This window comes from Gavialis gangeticus, unplaced genomic scaffold, assembly GCF_001723915.1.
Source record: "Gavialis gangeticus isolate Ggan-Ray unplaced genomic scaffold, GavGan_comp1, whole genome shotgun sequence".
In the NCBI taxonomy this organism is placed as follows: domain Eukaryota; kingdom Metazoa; phylum Chordata; order Crocodylia; family Gavialidae; genus Gavialis; species Gavialis gangeticus.
Window position 1 is genome coordinate 29058171 of NW_017728997.1, and position 16545 is coordinate 29074715.

The 16545-nt window shown below is 38.6% G+C and overlaps 1 protein-coding gene across 1 annotated transcript in view; it reads right to left on the minus strand.

The window, feature by feature from the left end:
• Nucleotides 1-16545, minus strand: part of CACNA2D3 (calcium voltage-gated channel auxiliary subunit alpha2delta 3) — a 1192973-nt gene that overhangs the window by 214103 nt on the left and 962325 nt on the right. Inside the window, exon 17 of the mRNA XM_019504610.1 lies at nt 14181-14255. Coding sequence (XP_019360155.1) covers nt 14181-14255 — 75 coding nt within the window. The remainder of the gene's footprint in view (nt 1-14180; nt 14256-16545) is intronic.

Genomic DNA, 16545 nt, shown 5'->3' on the forward strand with positions numbered 1-16545 from the left:
TGTAGTCCCTCGGTTCTAATCCCGGTTCTGGCAATTTTCACTTCCTCCACTCACCTTAACTCCCTCACTTTAACCTTCCCCACAAGTATCCCAGGTACCCCAAGCACACACATACACACTGTACCATCCAAGTTTGGAACTTACCTGTGTGTATATGTAGGTGGGTTGTATGTGTGTGAACTGGTGAGTGTGTGTGTGTATATATACACATGGCATTGTGTGCCTGATATACAAATTAATGATCTGGGTCTAACTTTTGGGATGTATAGTGTATGTGCTTGAATTGGTGATAGGTATGCATGCGCCTAGGATGGTTTGGATATGTATGTGCCAGAGCTAGTAGAGTGTGTGTGTATATGTGCAATTGTGTCACACCCTCCTGTCTAACAGTGCAATATTGAGATCCTGAGAGTTGGCCTGACCCCACAGGGCAAAAGCAGAAGCGTCTGGGACATCCTATATATTTCTGGAATCAAGTTTTTAACTCCCCAGGACAGGCATAAATGCTTGTAATGGCCATTGCACAGACTGCTGCTACAGGAACCTTCAGTTATACCTAGAGGGGTGTAGGGACATGTTGGCACTAAATATAATCCTTAAAGGAGGGGTTCCTGCCTTCTCTACTGTTAAAAAAGTCTTCTTTTTCATTGAGGACTAAGCCACTGTAGTGTTAGTTTTAATCTACCACAGAATCAAGGTATGATTCTGGGCAGTTCTAGCACAGCAGTTGACATGTGTAAAGACCACCATCCTTTTTACTTTACAGTAAGTGGCACATACCCTAAATGGGGTGTATAAGACCCTGTACTAGTGCCAATGGAAAATTATATCCTTTCATACATTTAAGCGTCTGCAGGCTACACTGCATAAACCCTTACTAATGACAATGGGAGCTGTGCTCATGTGTTTGAGGACAGATTTGTTCTTCAAACTGGAGGCAACATAACCACTTTCCCCCTCCTATTAACCCTATGGATTCCATACCTATTGCTCAAGTAACAAAGAAACAAAAGGGAGGTGGAAAAGGTGTTGACAAAACCAGACCATGATACGTTCAGAAAATAAAACCAAAATGACATTTATAACTGAACAGCATGTGTTAAAAATGCAGACATTACAAATAGAAACAAAATGTATATTTCAAGTAGTTTCCTAGTGTCAAGTCAGAGAGAAGAGCAGGAGACTTCCTGAGGTTCACAAAGGAACCCACCATGCAGATCTAGGAAATGCTTAGTTACTATAACAATAAACACACATTAAAAAAAAATTCTATTGACTTTGATAGGGACAGGATCTAACTCTAAATACACAATTGAGAAAAGAGTTGTACGTCTGTGGAATTCTGCTTCCATTTGCAGTCCCAAGGAGGACAATGGGAACAGTCACAGGAACTAGATTACCCATCTGTGGGATTGGGCCCTAGAAACAAAAAGACTGATAGACTATGAGCTCTTGGTAATCTGGCCACTCTCCTCAATCTTCTTTCTAATTTTACTATTCACATCCTTTTTAACAGATTTAGTTTTTGATGTGCAGAAACCAAGGCTGGGAATCCATTTATTTCTTCAAAAATATCTTTAAAAAATCAGTGCAAGCATACTTTTCTCTTTTGTACTGAATTGAGCCTATCTTCATTTTTGTATCTAGCTGGGACCCAGTGGGCATGTCTACATGACATACTATGGTGATGTAGCATTGGCAGGCATGAACCTTGATGCCACCACTACTACACAGTAGTAATGAGTTACTGTGCAGCAGCTCATTGCTACTGTGTAGTTGGGTTGAAACAACCCATGCAGTACTGGGACTGCGCAGTACTGGGAGTTACTGTGAAGTCATTTAGTACTTGCTGCTAAAGCAATTACTTGCTGCTAAAGCAAGTACTAAATGACTGTGCAGTAATAACTGTGCAGTCAGGCACACGTGGAGACATGGCCACTGATGACAAAATAGAGAGTGAGGACTGAAGGCAGATGCTTGCGCATGATTATTTGTACTATAATATGCTGAAATAAATTAGTAAGAAATGTACAAAATAGATGGAAATTACGAAACATTCCAAATAAGCCTGATTTAAAAGCATTCAAGGAAGGGGTAGATTAAAACTGTGAGCCGTTACTCCAGATTTCAGCCAGTACAAAATATATGGTGATATGATGAAGTAGCTCAACATCTGCAAAATAAGTTATACATGCTACAGGTTTTTTTTGTTTTGTTTTTTTAATAACTGGAATGGGATGCTGAAGTCCTTATTATTCACTCTTTAAATTAAAATAGCTTTCTTCCAAGAATACACTTGGGGGGGGAAATTAGAAACCATTTCCTCTGGTGATTAGAATAAACTTTATCTTAATCAATGTCATTTTTCTGAAGTTTGACCAAATGGTTTTAGTAGCTGATGATTCACAAACAATGTACACTATGCCTGTCTTTAAAATGGAGCCCCTTTTTTCAATCACTCAATGTTCAACTATATACATGTGCCTTTATTAAGCTCCACGCTTTGTTCTTTCTTGTACCTGAACAGTCACCTTTGGTTTAGGAAGCCTCTGCATTGAACATGACCTAGAACATCTTTCTGAAGTCAGACTTAGAGTCAGCCATCTAATTTGTTGGGCAAGCTGGTTCTTAAAAGTGCAAATTTAAGTGATGGGGTGGTACAAATTTAGCAGACACATATCATTTACACGATGGGTAACACAAGACAATAAGATATTGACATAGCACCTTCTGATGTGCCAGTAATATTGTAGAGAGCCAGGCTACCCACATTTGGCAAACTCCTAGTGGAAAACTGCAAAAGCAAGGAAGTACCTAGCAACAACAATAAGGGCTAGAAAGGTGGAAATAATGTCAAGGCAAAGTTGTTGTTTACCAAAGTATTGCATCACTTACAAAAGCAAGCGATGAGGGAAAAGCATTCCAAAGAATATAAACATCATCTGTCTGTAGCATTTCTGTAGAAATCTCATACTGTTTTAAAGAAATCAAACTAGAATCCAAAGTACTGTTCAGCAAAGTACTTAACCATTCACTCAACTTTAAACATATATTGACCTAGACAGGATTTAGACATGAGCCTGAAGTTAAGCAATTGTGTAAATGCTTTGATGAACTGGGATTCTATAGAACTGATACATTATAAGATGTGTGTGTGTGTGTGGAGAGAGTACAAGAGAGTGCCATCCTATTGTATTCTAAGTTATAGTGACATCCTATAGAGACATGATTTTCTAAGAAGTTTTATAGGATATTAAAAGTAGATAAGATTTTACTCAAGGGTTTTAAATTACTAGAAGCAAAAACCTAATAGACAAATTGTCCTAGTTCTCTGGAAAGCCTGTTTAAAAATTTCACTGACTGGCCTTCCTGCATGCATACCAGCATACCAGCTGCTGGTTTCTTTACTATTCATTCCATCCAGGAAAAGCACACACCAACTGCAGATGCTTACTCAGTCTGATGAAGGATTTTTTAAACCCAAAAGCCTTATTGCTTAATGTATATAGGGCCAGATAATGGGGCTTTACTCACCCACTAACTCAAGTTGGGGCTATTAGCAATTCACATTGGGTGCTGACAGAAGTTGTTTTGTCATGCATTTGCCCTTTTGAAAGTACTTTACAACTATGTCATGATACAAGTGCACAGCTGCAGAGCACTTTAAGAGAGCCCAATCATGTGACAAATTAACCTTCATACAATGAGGGTTCAGATGAAGGCTCCAATTCACCTACCCCCAATCGAGCTCAGACTGGGAAAGCCCTAGTCCTCAGCTCCCTCTCCTCACTCCCCCCACCCCACCGTGCATACAGCCCTGGAGCCGTGGGGGAGGCAGGGTTGGGGACAGAAGCTACAAGCAGGCAGCTCCTCCTGGATTGGCTCCTGGGAGCTTGATCCCCCACCCACCCAGCCCAACAGCAAATGTCTGTTGGGTTGTGGGCAGTTGGGGGAGGTGGGGGGAGGGGTCACTGTAACTCATGGCGCTTTCTGTGAAGCACCATGAGTTACAGTAGCGAGCTGCATGTTTGTCAGTGCCCACTGTGCCATTTGGAGGTGGGGGTGTAAGGGCATTAAAGGAGCTTCACTAACCTTCAGAATAGCAAAGTCTATCTCTGGCATTGCTGCCTCAATTATGTCATGGCTGCCTGGTGAGCTGGTGTACAGGGCTGTAGTCATGCAGAACTTCTCTTCCCTTTCACTGGTGAGTGATATATGCCTGCAGTACGGTACCCTAGGGAGTAGTAGCCATGTTTCCCAAAACAGAGGAACTGTGGAAAGCCCTTTTTTGAACCACAGGAACAGAGGAAAATCCCCTCCCCTCTTCCACTTACAGGCTATCAAAAACTTCAGTGGCAGTTCTCCCAGGTACAGACTGAGAAAAAGCCACAACACATAAGGGGCTCAGAATTTTCTCCATACATAAGACAACTTTCTGCCCTGAAGTGCCTGCAGTCTAAATATAAGACCAGCACAAGGAAATAGTTCCAGAGAGGGTGACTGTGGAGATTATTAATGAAGACAAGAAGAGAGGAGGAACTGTTTGAAGAGACCGACTTATACCCTTAGGTCTGAAAAAGTACCTTCCTGTTTCATCCGTTTACGTTAAATCACCCAAAGGGACTGAGCTTTTAGTTAATATGCACTACACAGCTCAGAAGCACTCTGCCTAGGGATATGTGTGTGATGCTGCATCCCTTCTTAATTTAAATCTCTGCTGCCTGGCCTTTAAGCTTTTAATTTCATTTGTATTTTCTCCTCGCTGCAGGGCCCTAATTCATCTCTTGCAATACTCTAATTTTGAAACCTGCATTTATTTTGTGTCTAAGAATGATGTTTTATGGAGCTCCATTAGCCCCTGGATTTGTAGAGCATTCAAAGGTACTCAGTCATAAAAGGTGCTTATAAAAAGAAAACTCCTAGGATTAAAATAAAAAAATGTGACTTCTTTACTTTCTTGGAAGGAAAAAAGAACTTCCCTTTTCAAAGACAAATGTGCATGTAAAAGTATTACTTAAGACTTTAATCCAGAAGTTCCTACGTTACAGTTGGCAATGAAGACCAATTATTTTGGATTGATCTGTTCTGCCAGTTGGCACTGAGAAATTGCCATACGGTAAAAATTCTAGTCATACTGTAAAGAAAAGCTGACAAGGGAAGCCATGTAATTTAAAATGCTGAGTGAATAATGCATCCCTGAGCATCCAGTCAGGTGAACAGCAGAGACAAATAATGTACTCTATACAAGGAGAACTCTCTCAAAGAGTAATGCAAGAAAATAATTTCCATGCCATGTTTGTATTTCAAGCAACCTATCTAATAAAAATGTAGTATATGTTTGATTTACAAATAGCAATGTCTAAACAGATGACATGAAGAATATAGAAATAGGAGGTGGAACCAAAGAAATAGAACATATTTTTGTGTCACATGCTTGCAAAGACTGGGTAAACAGTACACTGGTTCAGTTCACAATGTCAGTTGGATTGCACTTGATTAGTAAAGTGACATGCATTCAATTCATTTCATTGAAAAAAAAACGTGGTTTAGGATTTTATTTGCATTTTTAGAACCTTATCAATCAGGATTATGTAAAACTGGCAGCTGCTTATAATTATTTTGGGTTTGAGCAGAAATAATTAAAAACATCTGCCTTTATCTTAACACTACCAGACTTAAACCCATGGCTTGGTTTTACCTAACTTCAAAGCTGAAAGCAAAGAATAAAAGAAAGTTCACATGTTACTAACAAATTTTCAGTGATTCATTTATATGTACAACCAGTTATTCCAACAGCCTTCAAACCTTTAATTATCTTTTAAATATATGTAATTTTGGACTGCTAATTAGATGGCAATTTAATGCTCTCACAGGGATTCAGATGCTCTGTCTTTTTTTAAAATGTAAACTCCAGTAGGAATAATCATTGGCATTCAAATGACTGAATTCTTCAGTTATTTAAATGAACATGAGGCATTTACACTGTTCAAATCATTTAAATATTCTGCTGTCAGCTACAGCTGTAGAGTTCTACAGAGTCTCTGAATAAAGCAAGGGTAAGTGTAGGTTATCTTACATTCCAGGCGGGACTCCCCAGAGAGAAATGAGATTTGCTGCTTATGAAAGGCTAACACCGCTTAAGTGGGGCATTAATGTTTCCTCTGAGACTTGGATTTCTCTGTTTTTCTATATTAAGAGAAACAAATTTTCCCAGAATTTACAACTATGAAAGACTTAATACTGGTTTAGCAATCTTTAAATACACTGGGTATTTTAGTTATACACAACGTATCTGGCAGTTAACATTTTAATTTAAACTCAGGGACTTAAGCAGCAAATTTGCCAGCATTTTTAGGTGAGGGTTTTACATTATATGTGCAGCCTTTGTATACCTTCCCCTATTAGGACTGATCTTCAAAAGGAATTCTATAACGATGTGCATCATTTTGAGGAAAGATAGTTATCTCTTAGATTACGTTTTAGAATGATAAAAAGCAGTATTTATATTCAATTATTCCACATATCACTATTGCTAACATTCCTGACCTAACATTAGCAGCACACAGAGGATGGAAAAGTTGCATTAGAACTTAGTCTAAATAGGGCAAAAAAATGAAATTCTGGAAAAGATTCTCAAATTCTAATTCATTTGAGATGTTATCAGATTTGTCCATGAGACATGACACATTCATGTAGTCAAATTCAAATACATGTGTGAGCTTCACAACATTCTATATATTTAGTTATCTGTATATATACAAATAATGTAAGGAAGTTGTCCTCCCCTGATGAGATTGTGCTGGAGTACTCTTCCCTCAACTGGTAAATTAGTAACAAAGCAAAACCCCCCTCATTCCTATTGAATCAACAGGCCAGATTCTCATTTCAGTAACAGATAGAAAGACCAGAGACTTCAAAAAGTTGAAAAAAGTTTTCTTTATTACTGTGAGAATTTATGCAGGAGGTGTCCACATACTCTGAATGATGAAAACCAGTACTGGTCTCTAAGAAAGACTGGTTCAAGATACACTGGTATAACCACAGGATAACTGCATGCAGTACAGCTTAAAAGTGACTTTCTTCAACTTTTCTGTAACTGTCTTATCCTCTCTTCAGAAGTGGCTTCTCTTATGATATCTATAAAAACTGGCTAACTAACAGTGGCTAGGCTGAAAGACAACCCATATATAGCTGACGTGTATTAATTATTACATGAATATATAAATTGGAAATAATGTAATTGCAATTCTCTCTCTAGCTCCCATACTGTTGAGTATCTGAACAGAAGAGTTAGTGGGTGCATCTACACATTTATTAATGTATTTTTGCTAATGCACATTAAATTTAGTACCTCTAATGTGAGGTACTAAATAAATGTGCATTAGGCTGCCCTACTGCACAATTCAGCAAAAGCACACACTTTTCTAGTGATGCTTAATGCGCAGGAGTCTGTTTTTACTGTGTGCATTAGCACGGTTTTTGATGTGATGCTTTAATATGCAGTAAAACAGGCTACTGCACATCAAAACACATGTGTAGATGTGCCCAGCATGTCCCTGTGCATGCAGATGGTGTCTGCCACAATGGAAGTAAACAGATCATCACTCTATTGTAATAATAATAGACATATGTGCAACTAGGAGAGTAATCTGACCTTACGCGTGTCATTTCATGTATATGAAAGGATTATGGCAAACCACCAAATGCTGCCTTCAGAAACCTAAGTCTCAAACAAATAAGAAATTGTGAATAATGAAATAAAAGCAAAATGATTTTTGAAGGAGAGTCAAATTCATTATCAAAATGAATGATTTTCAATCAAAATATGGCAGCCAATAATGTTCTTATAGGGCTGCCTAGATTAAAAAATAAAAACAAACTTGGGGGATAAAACATTAGGAGTTTAGCTCTGATCTCATGTACTACCAATAACATTAAATCAATTTACTTCAGATTTACAATCATTTAAATCAGATCAGAATCAGTATGAGGAATATTCCTTGTAGCAAAACAGTTCAGAGTTACCAGGAACTAATAATATTTTACACATATGTGGCATTTTCATTCAGAAGATTCCCAGAATGCATTATAAGGCATGGGGTTGTTTCTTCTCTAGCTTGACACTCAGTGTGGTTGTACAAATGTAAATGAGAGAAATTTTGGGTGATATAAAACGATAGTGGGGAAAGAGGGAGAGAGAGAGAGAGATATCATATGCACTCGCAAGCAAATTGCAGTCATTCATGTTAGTAAGACCATATAGCCTCCTTTAGGAGAAGAGATTATTTCACCCAGTAAAACTCCCAATTGCTTATTAAGACAATCTTTTATATCAGATGTGGGCTTCTACATCAAATAGCATATTTATTAGTGTATACGACCTTTACAGACAGTTAGGTTACAGACATCTATTCATTATGCGCAGACATAGTATCTGGAGAACAAACAACAAATAATAATATAGTAGAATCTGTCCCAGCCCTGAGAAGCTTGAAGTCTAAATCAAAGAGTTATGAAACTCAACCATGATGGGAAGAACAAGAGTAAATAATGGAAAGGGAATAAAGCCATGAATAGAATGTTATTTTCTAGCAAAAGCAGATGACATAATTTGTTTAGTTTCTTATGTTTATTTGTTGCGGGCTTGCCTATATATACTTTTTCTTCTTAAGAGCACAAAAGAGATTAGTGGTGGAAAGCTGTGTGAAGGAAGTATGAGAGTGAGGCTTCTCTCAGTGTTTACCACAAAGTACATTGCTCCCTTTGCATTAATACAGTATACAATGCTACATACCGAGTGGAGGAATACTTTGATTAGCTACATAAAACTGTGAATCAACTTCTGATATATTTAGTTTTTCTTTTATTTTTTCTTTGGAATGCTATTAGTTTCTTTTCGCAAAATATTTGAACTCTATATACCTTTACAAAAGATACACTACAGTTTTTCACAGTAATACTTCAAAACTCTGCCGTACCACTAGAAGAAGTAGTACTATGAAGAGACATGTTTCTTAGCATAAAATCATTTCCTATTTATAGTACATTAGTGTTATATATTGTACATATAGAATGCAAAGTGCAGTACAAAAATGGCTCTCTCATCAGAACAGGAAACATAAGATTTGTTTTCTTTTATATTTTTCTAAATTCTAGTAGAGATGTCTTTCTGCATTCTCCTTACTACAGAATAAAGGATTAGAAACACATTATGTTTCAGTTTTGACTTTCACTTTTTACATGAATCTAACATATTTAAAACAGGCATGATTTCAAGTTAGGTTCGTATCTGTTTTGAATAAACAAAGAAATGACACTGTCTGTTTTCAGTGTCTCAGGAGGAAACGGCACAAAATAGTTACCTTGGCAGTACTAGAGTGCCACCTAATGGCAATTCTTTTTCAATTCATCACTGGTCTATAACCATAGGGGAAGAGGAAATGCATTGTTCTGACTTGGTGCTCAAAAATCACCATGAAACAGAGAAAAGCTACTAATAATGTACAGAGCTTTTATATGCACACTCTCAGGAAGTATTACAGAGAGAAGACAAGAAAATCTATCGCTAATATCATGGCTCCTAATTCTCCAAACATGGCTCTAGTAAACTGTTCCCTTCCTAGGATTTACTTCCAGGCATGCCCAGGTAGGGTGTAAAGAGTGGGTTCAGGGTGACGGCAAAAAAATGTCAAGTAAAAATAGTCAGCTTAGGAAGAGATTAAAGAGTGAGATGGTACAAAGGAAGATGGGCTCAGAAGGGGAACAGAAAAGGAATGAAGATCCAATCAGTTTTTCAAAGCATGTAAATCCTATATGTTAGAAAAATAGCTCTTAACCTAGTGCTTAAGTAGGTGATAGTGTCACCCATGCTATTTTTATTTTCTAAGAAGGTACCACAAATGCTATCCTGTTCACTGTACACCTTGATCTACAAAACCATTTCTCATAATACTGCAACTGGATTACTCCACCAAGTTATTTGGGATAGAAATGTAATCAAGTTCAACTCTCCTTGAATGGGCCTTTCAATCCCCCCAACAATAGCCCATCAAACCTTCCTTGCAGCACTTTTTAAAAGGTATTGTGAGAACCTTTGCGGATATTTTAAACTCACTGTGCCCTCCTTATGGTCAGAAATGAGTTTCCCTCCCTGAATTGTGCCTAGCTGTGATTAATCCTAATTACTCTGCCCAAACAACTGAAGTTACCTTAAATAAAAGCATATTTTACATAACAAATAGAAAAATTTAAAAAAGCCCAATCACTCACTAAACATTACATAAAATATATGCTCCCCCCACCCCTCCCCCCCGAACTAATCAGTGCAAGAGTAGTAGCTTTCACTAGGCTCTAAGTTTAATTCAAAAGACACTTGTTAAGTAAGATAAATACTTTACATAATAGAAAATATTTTTCTACAACCAGCAGTGATGAGCCTGTTTTTTCAGTATTCGATCAGGGAGTTTCTCAAGAAACACTGTGCCTCTCTTTCCCATGCCAGTCCAAAAATAGCAGATATGGCTCAATGGGGTTAGGCAGTCAGAAGTCTATTAGTATACTAGCATCACATCACTGCAAACAAAACTAATGATAATCTAAACCAGTTTGAATCTAGTTGATACAATTTCTGCTTGGATGTAACCCCAAACCATCCAGAATTTTAAGGGAAAGTTCTCTGTTAATTATCTCATTCCAGTCCCATATGGTTAATCTAAATTTTGGTTACGGTGAACTTAATGGTAGTTTTGCCACTGGCTTGATGGGCCCAGGATTTGGTCTACAACAACTGTCTAAGGACTCAGTCCAATAATCAGTGCATTATCAAAAGTCTCACTGAAATCAATGAGAATTTTTAAATATCCAGGGATTAAAAGAACCAGATCTGAAAGAAGACTCTTCCTGAAACTGAAATGAATGCCAAGTGAATGTATTGTAGCAACCCCACTTCAGATGACAGATTATGGGCATGCTTCTCAGTGTTTTCTCCAGGCAGACTGAGGAAGCCTGCAAAACACGTGGAGCATCATGTCTGCAAGCTCTCTACTCTGCAGGGGCTCAGCATTCAAATGTCTTTTCAGGCATAGGCAATGCATAAGTGGTGCCAGGGAGAGGGGCACAACTCTGTGCTGCTGCTGCAGTTGCGGGGAGGGGAACAACTCATTGCTACCACTGCCAATGCTGGGCTCTGGCTCCAGCCAGGCTATAGCCCCACACCTGTGCTCTGCTGTTGGTACCACACCCCCCGACATGTCACCAATGTTTTCAGGCATCTCCAGGCAAGTTTCTCTACCAGGAAAACAAACCCAGAAAATTTTCCCAGATTAAATGTGCATACATAGACAGTGATGATCATATACTATGCAATAGTTACATGATCCCCAGAATAGATTTACAGTTTCACAGAAAGGAACAGGTCTCCTTTCTTTTCTATCACCCCAACAGAGGAGTTAATACTAGAACAGTACATAAAAAAGGGAACCTGATTAGTTTGATACTTTATCCACAGCAAATAGTTAATAATGCTTATATTACATTAATGATCAAATAGCTAAATGAGACCATCTGTTCCTTTCCTCCAGAAAAATACAAAAAAGCGGGGGGGAGGGGGGGACTTAATTTAATAAGATTCACTGTCTTTCACTAAGGAGTGAATTTCCACTTTTATTTTCCCTTTTCATTCTCTTTTTCATTCTCCTTCTTTCCAACCCATTCCCATGCAAGATTTTCTTATAATTCTGCCTACTAAGCTCTTTGGGTATCATAGTTTCCACTGACATCTGATATGCTCTGATAAGGTCCTGAAATATGTGTATATTAATATGAATACACAGTGAAAGGGGAATCAAGAAAAGGCAGTCACTGACTGTGTCTATATGAGATGCTTTACCATGCAGTAGATAAGTCTGTTGCTTTACTGCACAGCAGACTAATCTAAAGATCACCATCTACATGTGCAAATGCTTACTGCACAGTAAATTAGTCTACAGCTCACTAAATTCACTACCTGCATATGCACAAAGATACACTACAGTATTTACAGCATAGCAAATTTACTGTGCTGTAAAGCCAAATAGCATTAATTGCACACATAGACACACCTACTGAGTCATTGATTTCAACTTCTCCATCACCACCATCCTGTGTATCATCCTGTAGTTAAACAGGGAGAGGGAAGACTCAGGCACACCAAGCTCTCAATGCATTCCTGGCCTTGGTTTTTCATATAGACTTATGGCACATCTACACCACAGTCAGAAGTGTGACAGAAGCACGTGGAAGCATATCATCACCATGGGCTAACAACCTGAGTACATTACTAAAGCCCACCCCTGGCCCACAAGGACAGCCCATACTGCCATATCTTCATGGCTATTGATATTGAAGCTGCAGTCTAAAAGCTGTACATTGGGATGGACTGGGAACAAGGTGGAGAATAACATGGAAAATTTGATAATGCCATTACATAAATCAGTATGACAGATCCATCTGAAACACTGGCCACTGTGTCTGAAAAAAAGATATTGTTGAATTTGGGGAAGCAGAAGGAAGGAGGAGTTCGAGAAGAATAATGACCCTGATTAGGGAGATGGAAAAAGATCTCATATGGAAAGAGATTGGAGGTACTTGAGTTATTTTCCTTGGCAAGGAGATGGTTATAAGGGAACATGATCAAAATATATAAAACACTGTACTTGAGAAGCAGGGGCTCTAATTCCTCGGACTGGAAGAAGTTATAAATAACTCATCATGATGGAAGTCCTTCCATGGACCGTACAGAGGCAAAATAAGCTCTTAGGGCAAAATAGGGGGGATACTGGAGTATTTGTACTCAGCTTTATGGCTGACCTGGATCTTAGCTTGGAATTTGAAGTTAGGATCTAATGTTTCCTTGTGGGGATGGTAAGAAAAGAGGTGGGTTCATTTGCAAAGACCATTTCCAAGGACCTTATTATTTCTTGCTCTGTAATTTGCTGAATTTACTAAGGTGTCACTCTCCTTCCTACATGCTTGTGACAATTTCTATTCCAGAAACATATGATATATGTAAAAGAAGAGAAATTTTCCTAGCTATATAACACATGCACTGAGATAATTTCTTTTAGAATTCCTTTAAACATACTATAACATCCAGCTTGCTTAGCTGCTCATCTCTACGCAAAATTTGCTGAGAAAGAAGCTATTCCATTGACGCATGTAAGTTTCAATGTTGATCTTTTCATTTGCTTTCCTCTAGTCAAATAATAAATTAGGAAACAATCAGGGCAAATACAAATGTTAATTGACTGTGTAATTCCTAACTCAAATGTTAGACAGACAAAATGTTTGTGCTGACTGAAAATGCAGGATGTGCTAATGACTTCATAAATCATACTTTTCAATAATTTTAATTTATTTATATATTAAATTAGCCATCCAATTAATATTGCTGTTTTCTCTTAAAATATTGTTGAAATCAGATATTAACTTAAGTGTCTACTTGAGAAATACATATGGCATCCACATGTATGTTACACTGAATTCATTAATACCAATGCTTTACTGAGGGTTGATGGTGATGGAACACTTGCAAGCAATGTTCCTAAACAATGATGCAATCAGGAATGAAGCTATACTCCAGGGTGTTACATCGGTAAACATTTGCATAATGGGCCCTTTTCTTTTTCTTTTTTGATTAATGCAAACAAGATAATAAGGGAAATAGTGATGAACTTTGCTTCTATTCCTCTTTTACTTAAAAAAAATCCCTTATGTCCCCCTATTTTACTAAAAATGTGTTTTATTGAAATTTCTGTATGTATTTTAAATTAGCTTTAACACTTTAACATGACAAATAGGGGTTATTACATGGGAATAGAGCATTCCAATTCAATGTAAAATGCACATAATTATAGCAATTTTTGGCTTGGCTTTTCTGAAGTAATGGAGGTCTGTATCTTTTACAGAACAACTTGTATATTTATATATCATGGAATTATTTGTGTTAACATTCATTTCTAGTCCATGGTTAAATTTACTAAGTATTATACTCAATTTTCTGTGTTCAGAAGCAGTGTTTCTCAAAAGCATGAGACTATTCTATTTTGATTTTCGTTACCAATATTATATCCTTTATACATTACAACAAAAGGAACTATAATGTCTACAACTGCACAAACTAGGCTAGCAAACAGTATTCTTACCAAAGGCCTGAGCTCTGGATGAGTTAAAATGTATCCGTTGTTTGTAATTGCAAAAGCATATCCATGAATACCTAACTGTAAGAATAAATGAGAGAAGAGTATTAATTAGTCTGGTCTCCAGTGATTTCTGAAACAAAAGAGCAGACAAACATTTAGCCATTTATGGCTTAAACCTGGCATTCATAATCCTTATCAGTGTAATATTTCATTAAAATGAATGCAAAGCACCGATCCTTGACATTTTGTGAAACTGAAAACCTGTCATTGTAATGAACTTGGTAAATAGCATAATTTAAAAATGTCACACACACATGCATATGTACTTGCTATCCAAGGCACTTATTTCTATAAACAGAAAAAAATTTGTCAAAAAAGTATAAAATGAAAGCATAATGGATGAGAGGTGATATACTATATGCTAAAACAAAGGGACACTGGAGCTTAGGAAACTCACACTTACGTATGAATTTCTAGGTTCTGCTCACCTGCTTTATATCAATGGTCCCATTACACAAATGGAACCATCAAAATCAATGGCATTGCTTGCATAAGTGCACTGAGCAAGTGGTAGCATACTATTCAAGACATTTACATCTATCAGTCTTCAAACTATGTAATCTCTAAATGTTTTTAAGTTGACTACTACAGTCACAAAACCAGGATTATTTCTAATAAGGAAACTCATGCAGTTTTCATTTTTGCACAAAGAAGTACTATGGGAAATCATCTGAGAACAATAAAGTGTTAGACAAGGCTAAAAAGTATATGTAACCCAATATAGCACTACACTTACTTAAATAACAATCCTTGCCCTTTTGAATATATTCCTATTACAAAGCAGATTGCAGCTACTGACTTCAATAAATATACCTCCAAATCACTGACATGTTCATTAACACATTCCTTACCATAAATTTGCAGCTGATAAAGTATCTTTTGGTAGGTGTGATATATATATCCCATCCTATATATATATCCCATTTTACCAAAGATTTTTTTTATATATAAACATATATATGCATAGATGTATATTGTGTATGTGTATGTATGTATACATAGGGCATGTCCACACATGCAAGCATGTGTACTTGCAGCAGCTCAAATAGAAGCACTGCAAATTTGAGCCGGGGCTTTTTGCTTCAGCGCACGTGCTTGGAAATGCACTTTGTTGTGGAGAAAATTGTGCCACTTGGGGCAAAATAATCCTGCCTGGCTCCTTCTGGATCTTCAGCCAGGTGGAGCTAGAGCCCAGGGCCAGCACCTGTGCTGTCCCCAGCAGTATAAAAAGCTGCCCTGTCCTGGCCCCAGCAGTATAAAAAGCCGCCCTGGCAAGTAGCTCAGGGCTACTAGCTCTCAGGAGCTTCTGGGGCCCAGCCAGTTGGTACCTGGGGACACAACCCCTTGTGCCAGCTGGACTGCTGCAGCAGACCTGAGAGTTCCCTGTACACTTTACCCACTGCAGCAGTCTGGCAGTGCGCGATGCTGCCTAGCTGTTACCTGCTGCGCATCTGCCAGACTCAGATGGGGAATGCAGAGCCAATAGAGGCATCTGCCCCTCTGACCCAGCTGCCAGTGGGCTGTGGCTGCAGAGTTAGCCTTTGTGCAGCACTACTGCCATTTGTGCCCCCTGCCTGGCCATCTGGGAAGCTATAACCCAGAAGATGTACCAGCTTTGAACTGTAAGAGCATATCCCCCTGGCCCCATTTGGCCAGGAGGTCAGCCACAGCCAGCTGGGTCCAAGGTGCTAGGTCTGAGCAGGCAGGGTCCTGCCACTGGCCTCCCTAGCAGGAATTTTGGTGTTCCTATTGGAAAACTGAAAAATCCCTGATAAAAAAATTCCAAAGCCACTCTGTAAAATACCCCAAAATCCATGTTCCTCCACAAGTAAAACAAAAGACCACTATAAAAAGACAGAGAGCAAGACAGAGACAGTGATCACTTGGACAATGTTTTATTGATATATCTTACAGTGTTAAAGCAAGTCTCTTTTCATAATAATGAAGTGGGCCCCACCCCTGCAACTTGCACCCCTGGGTCCCCATGGCTACCCCCACAGTCTCAGGCACCATCACTTAAAAAAAGAAAACCAGAAAAAAAAACAGGAAAAAAATGGGGAAAAAAAGCCTCTGCTTACCTTAGAAGCAGGGGTGGGGGAGCTCCATGGCCTCCTGGCAGAGCCCCCTGGGGCAGCACAGGGCAGTAGGGGGGCAGCAGGGGCTGTCACCCTGCCCCGCACTGTGCAGGCGGGGCCCAGTCAGCCAGACTGCAGGTAAGTGCAGGGTTTTTTTAATTTGTTTTTTTAAACAATGCGGTGGGGGGGCAGGGATCGGGAGGCTTGGAGGGATGGGGCCAGCCAGGGCAGGG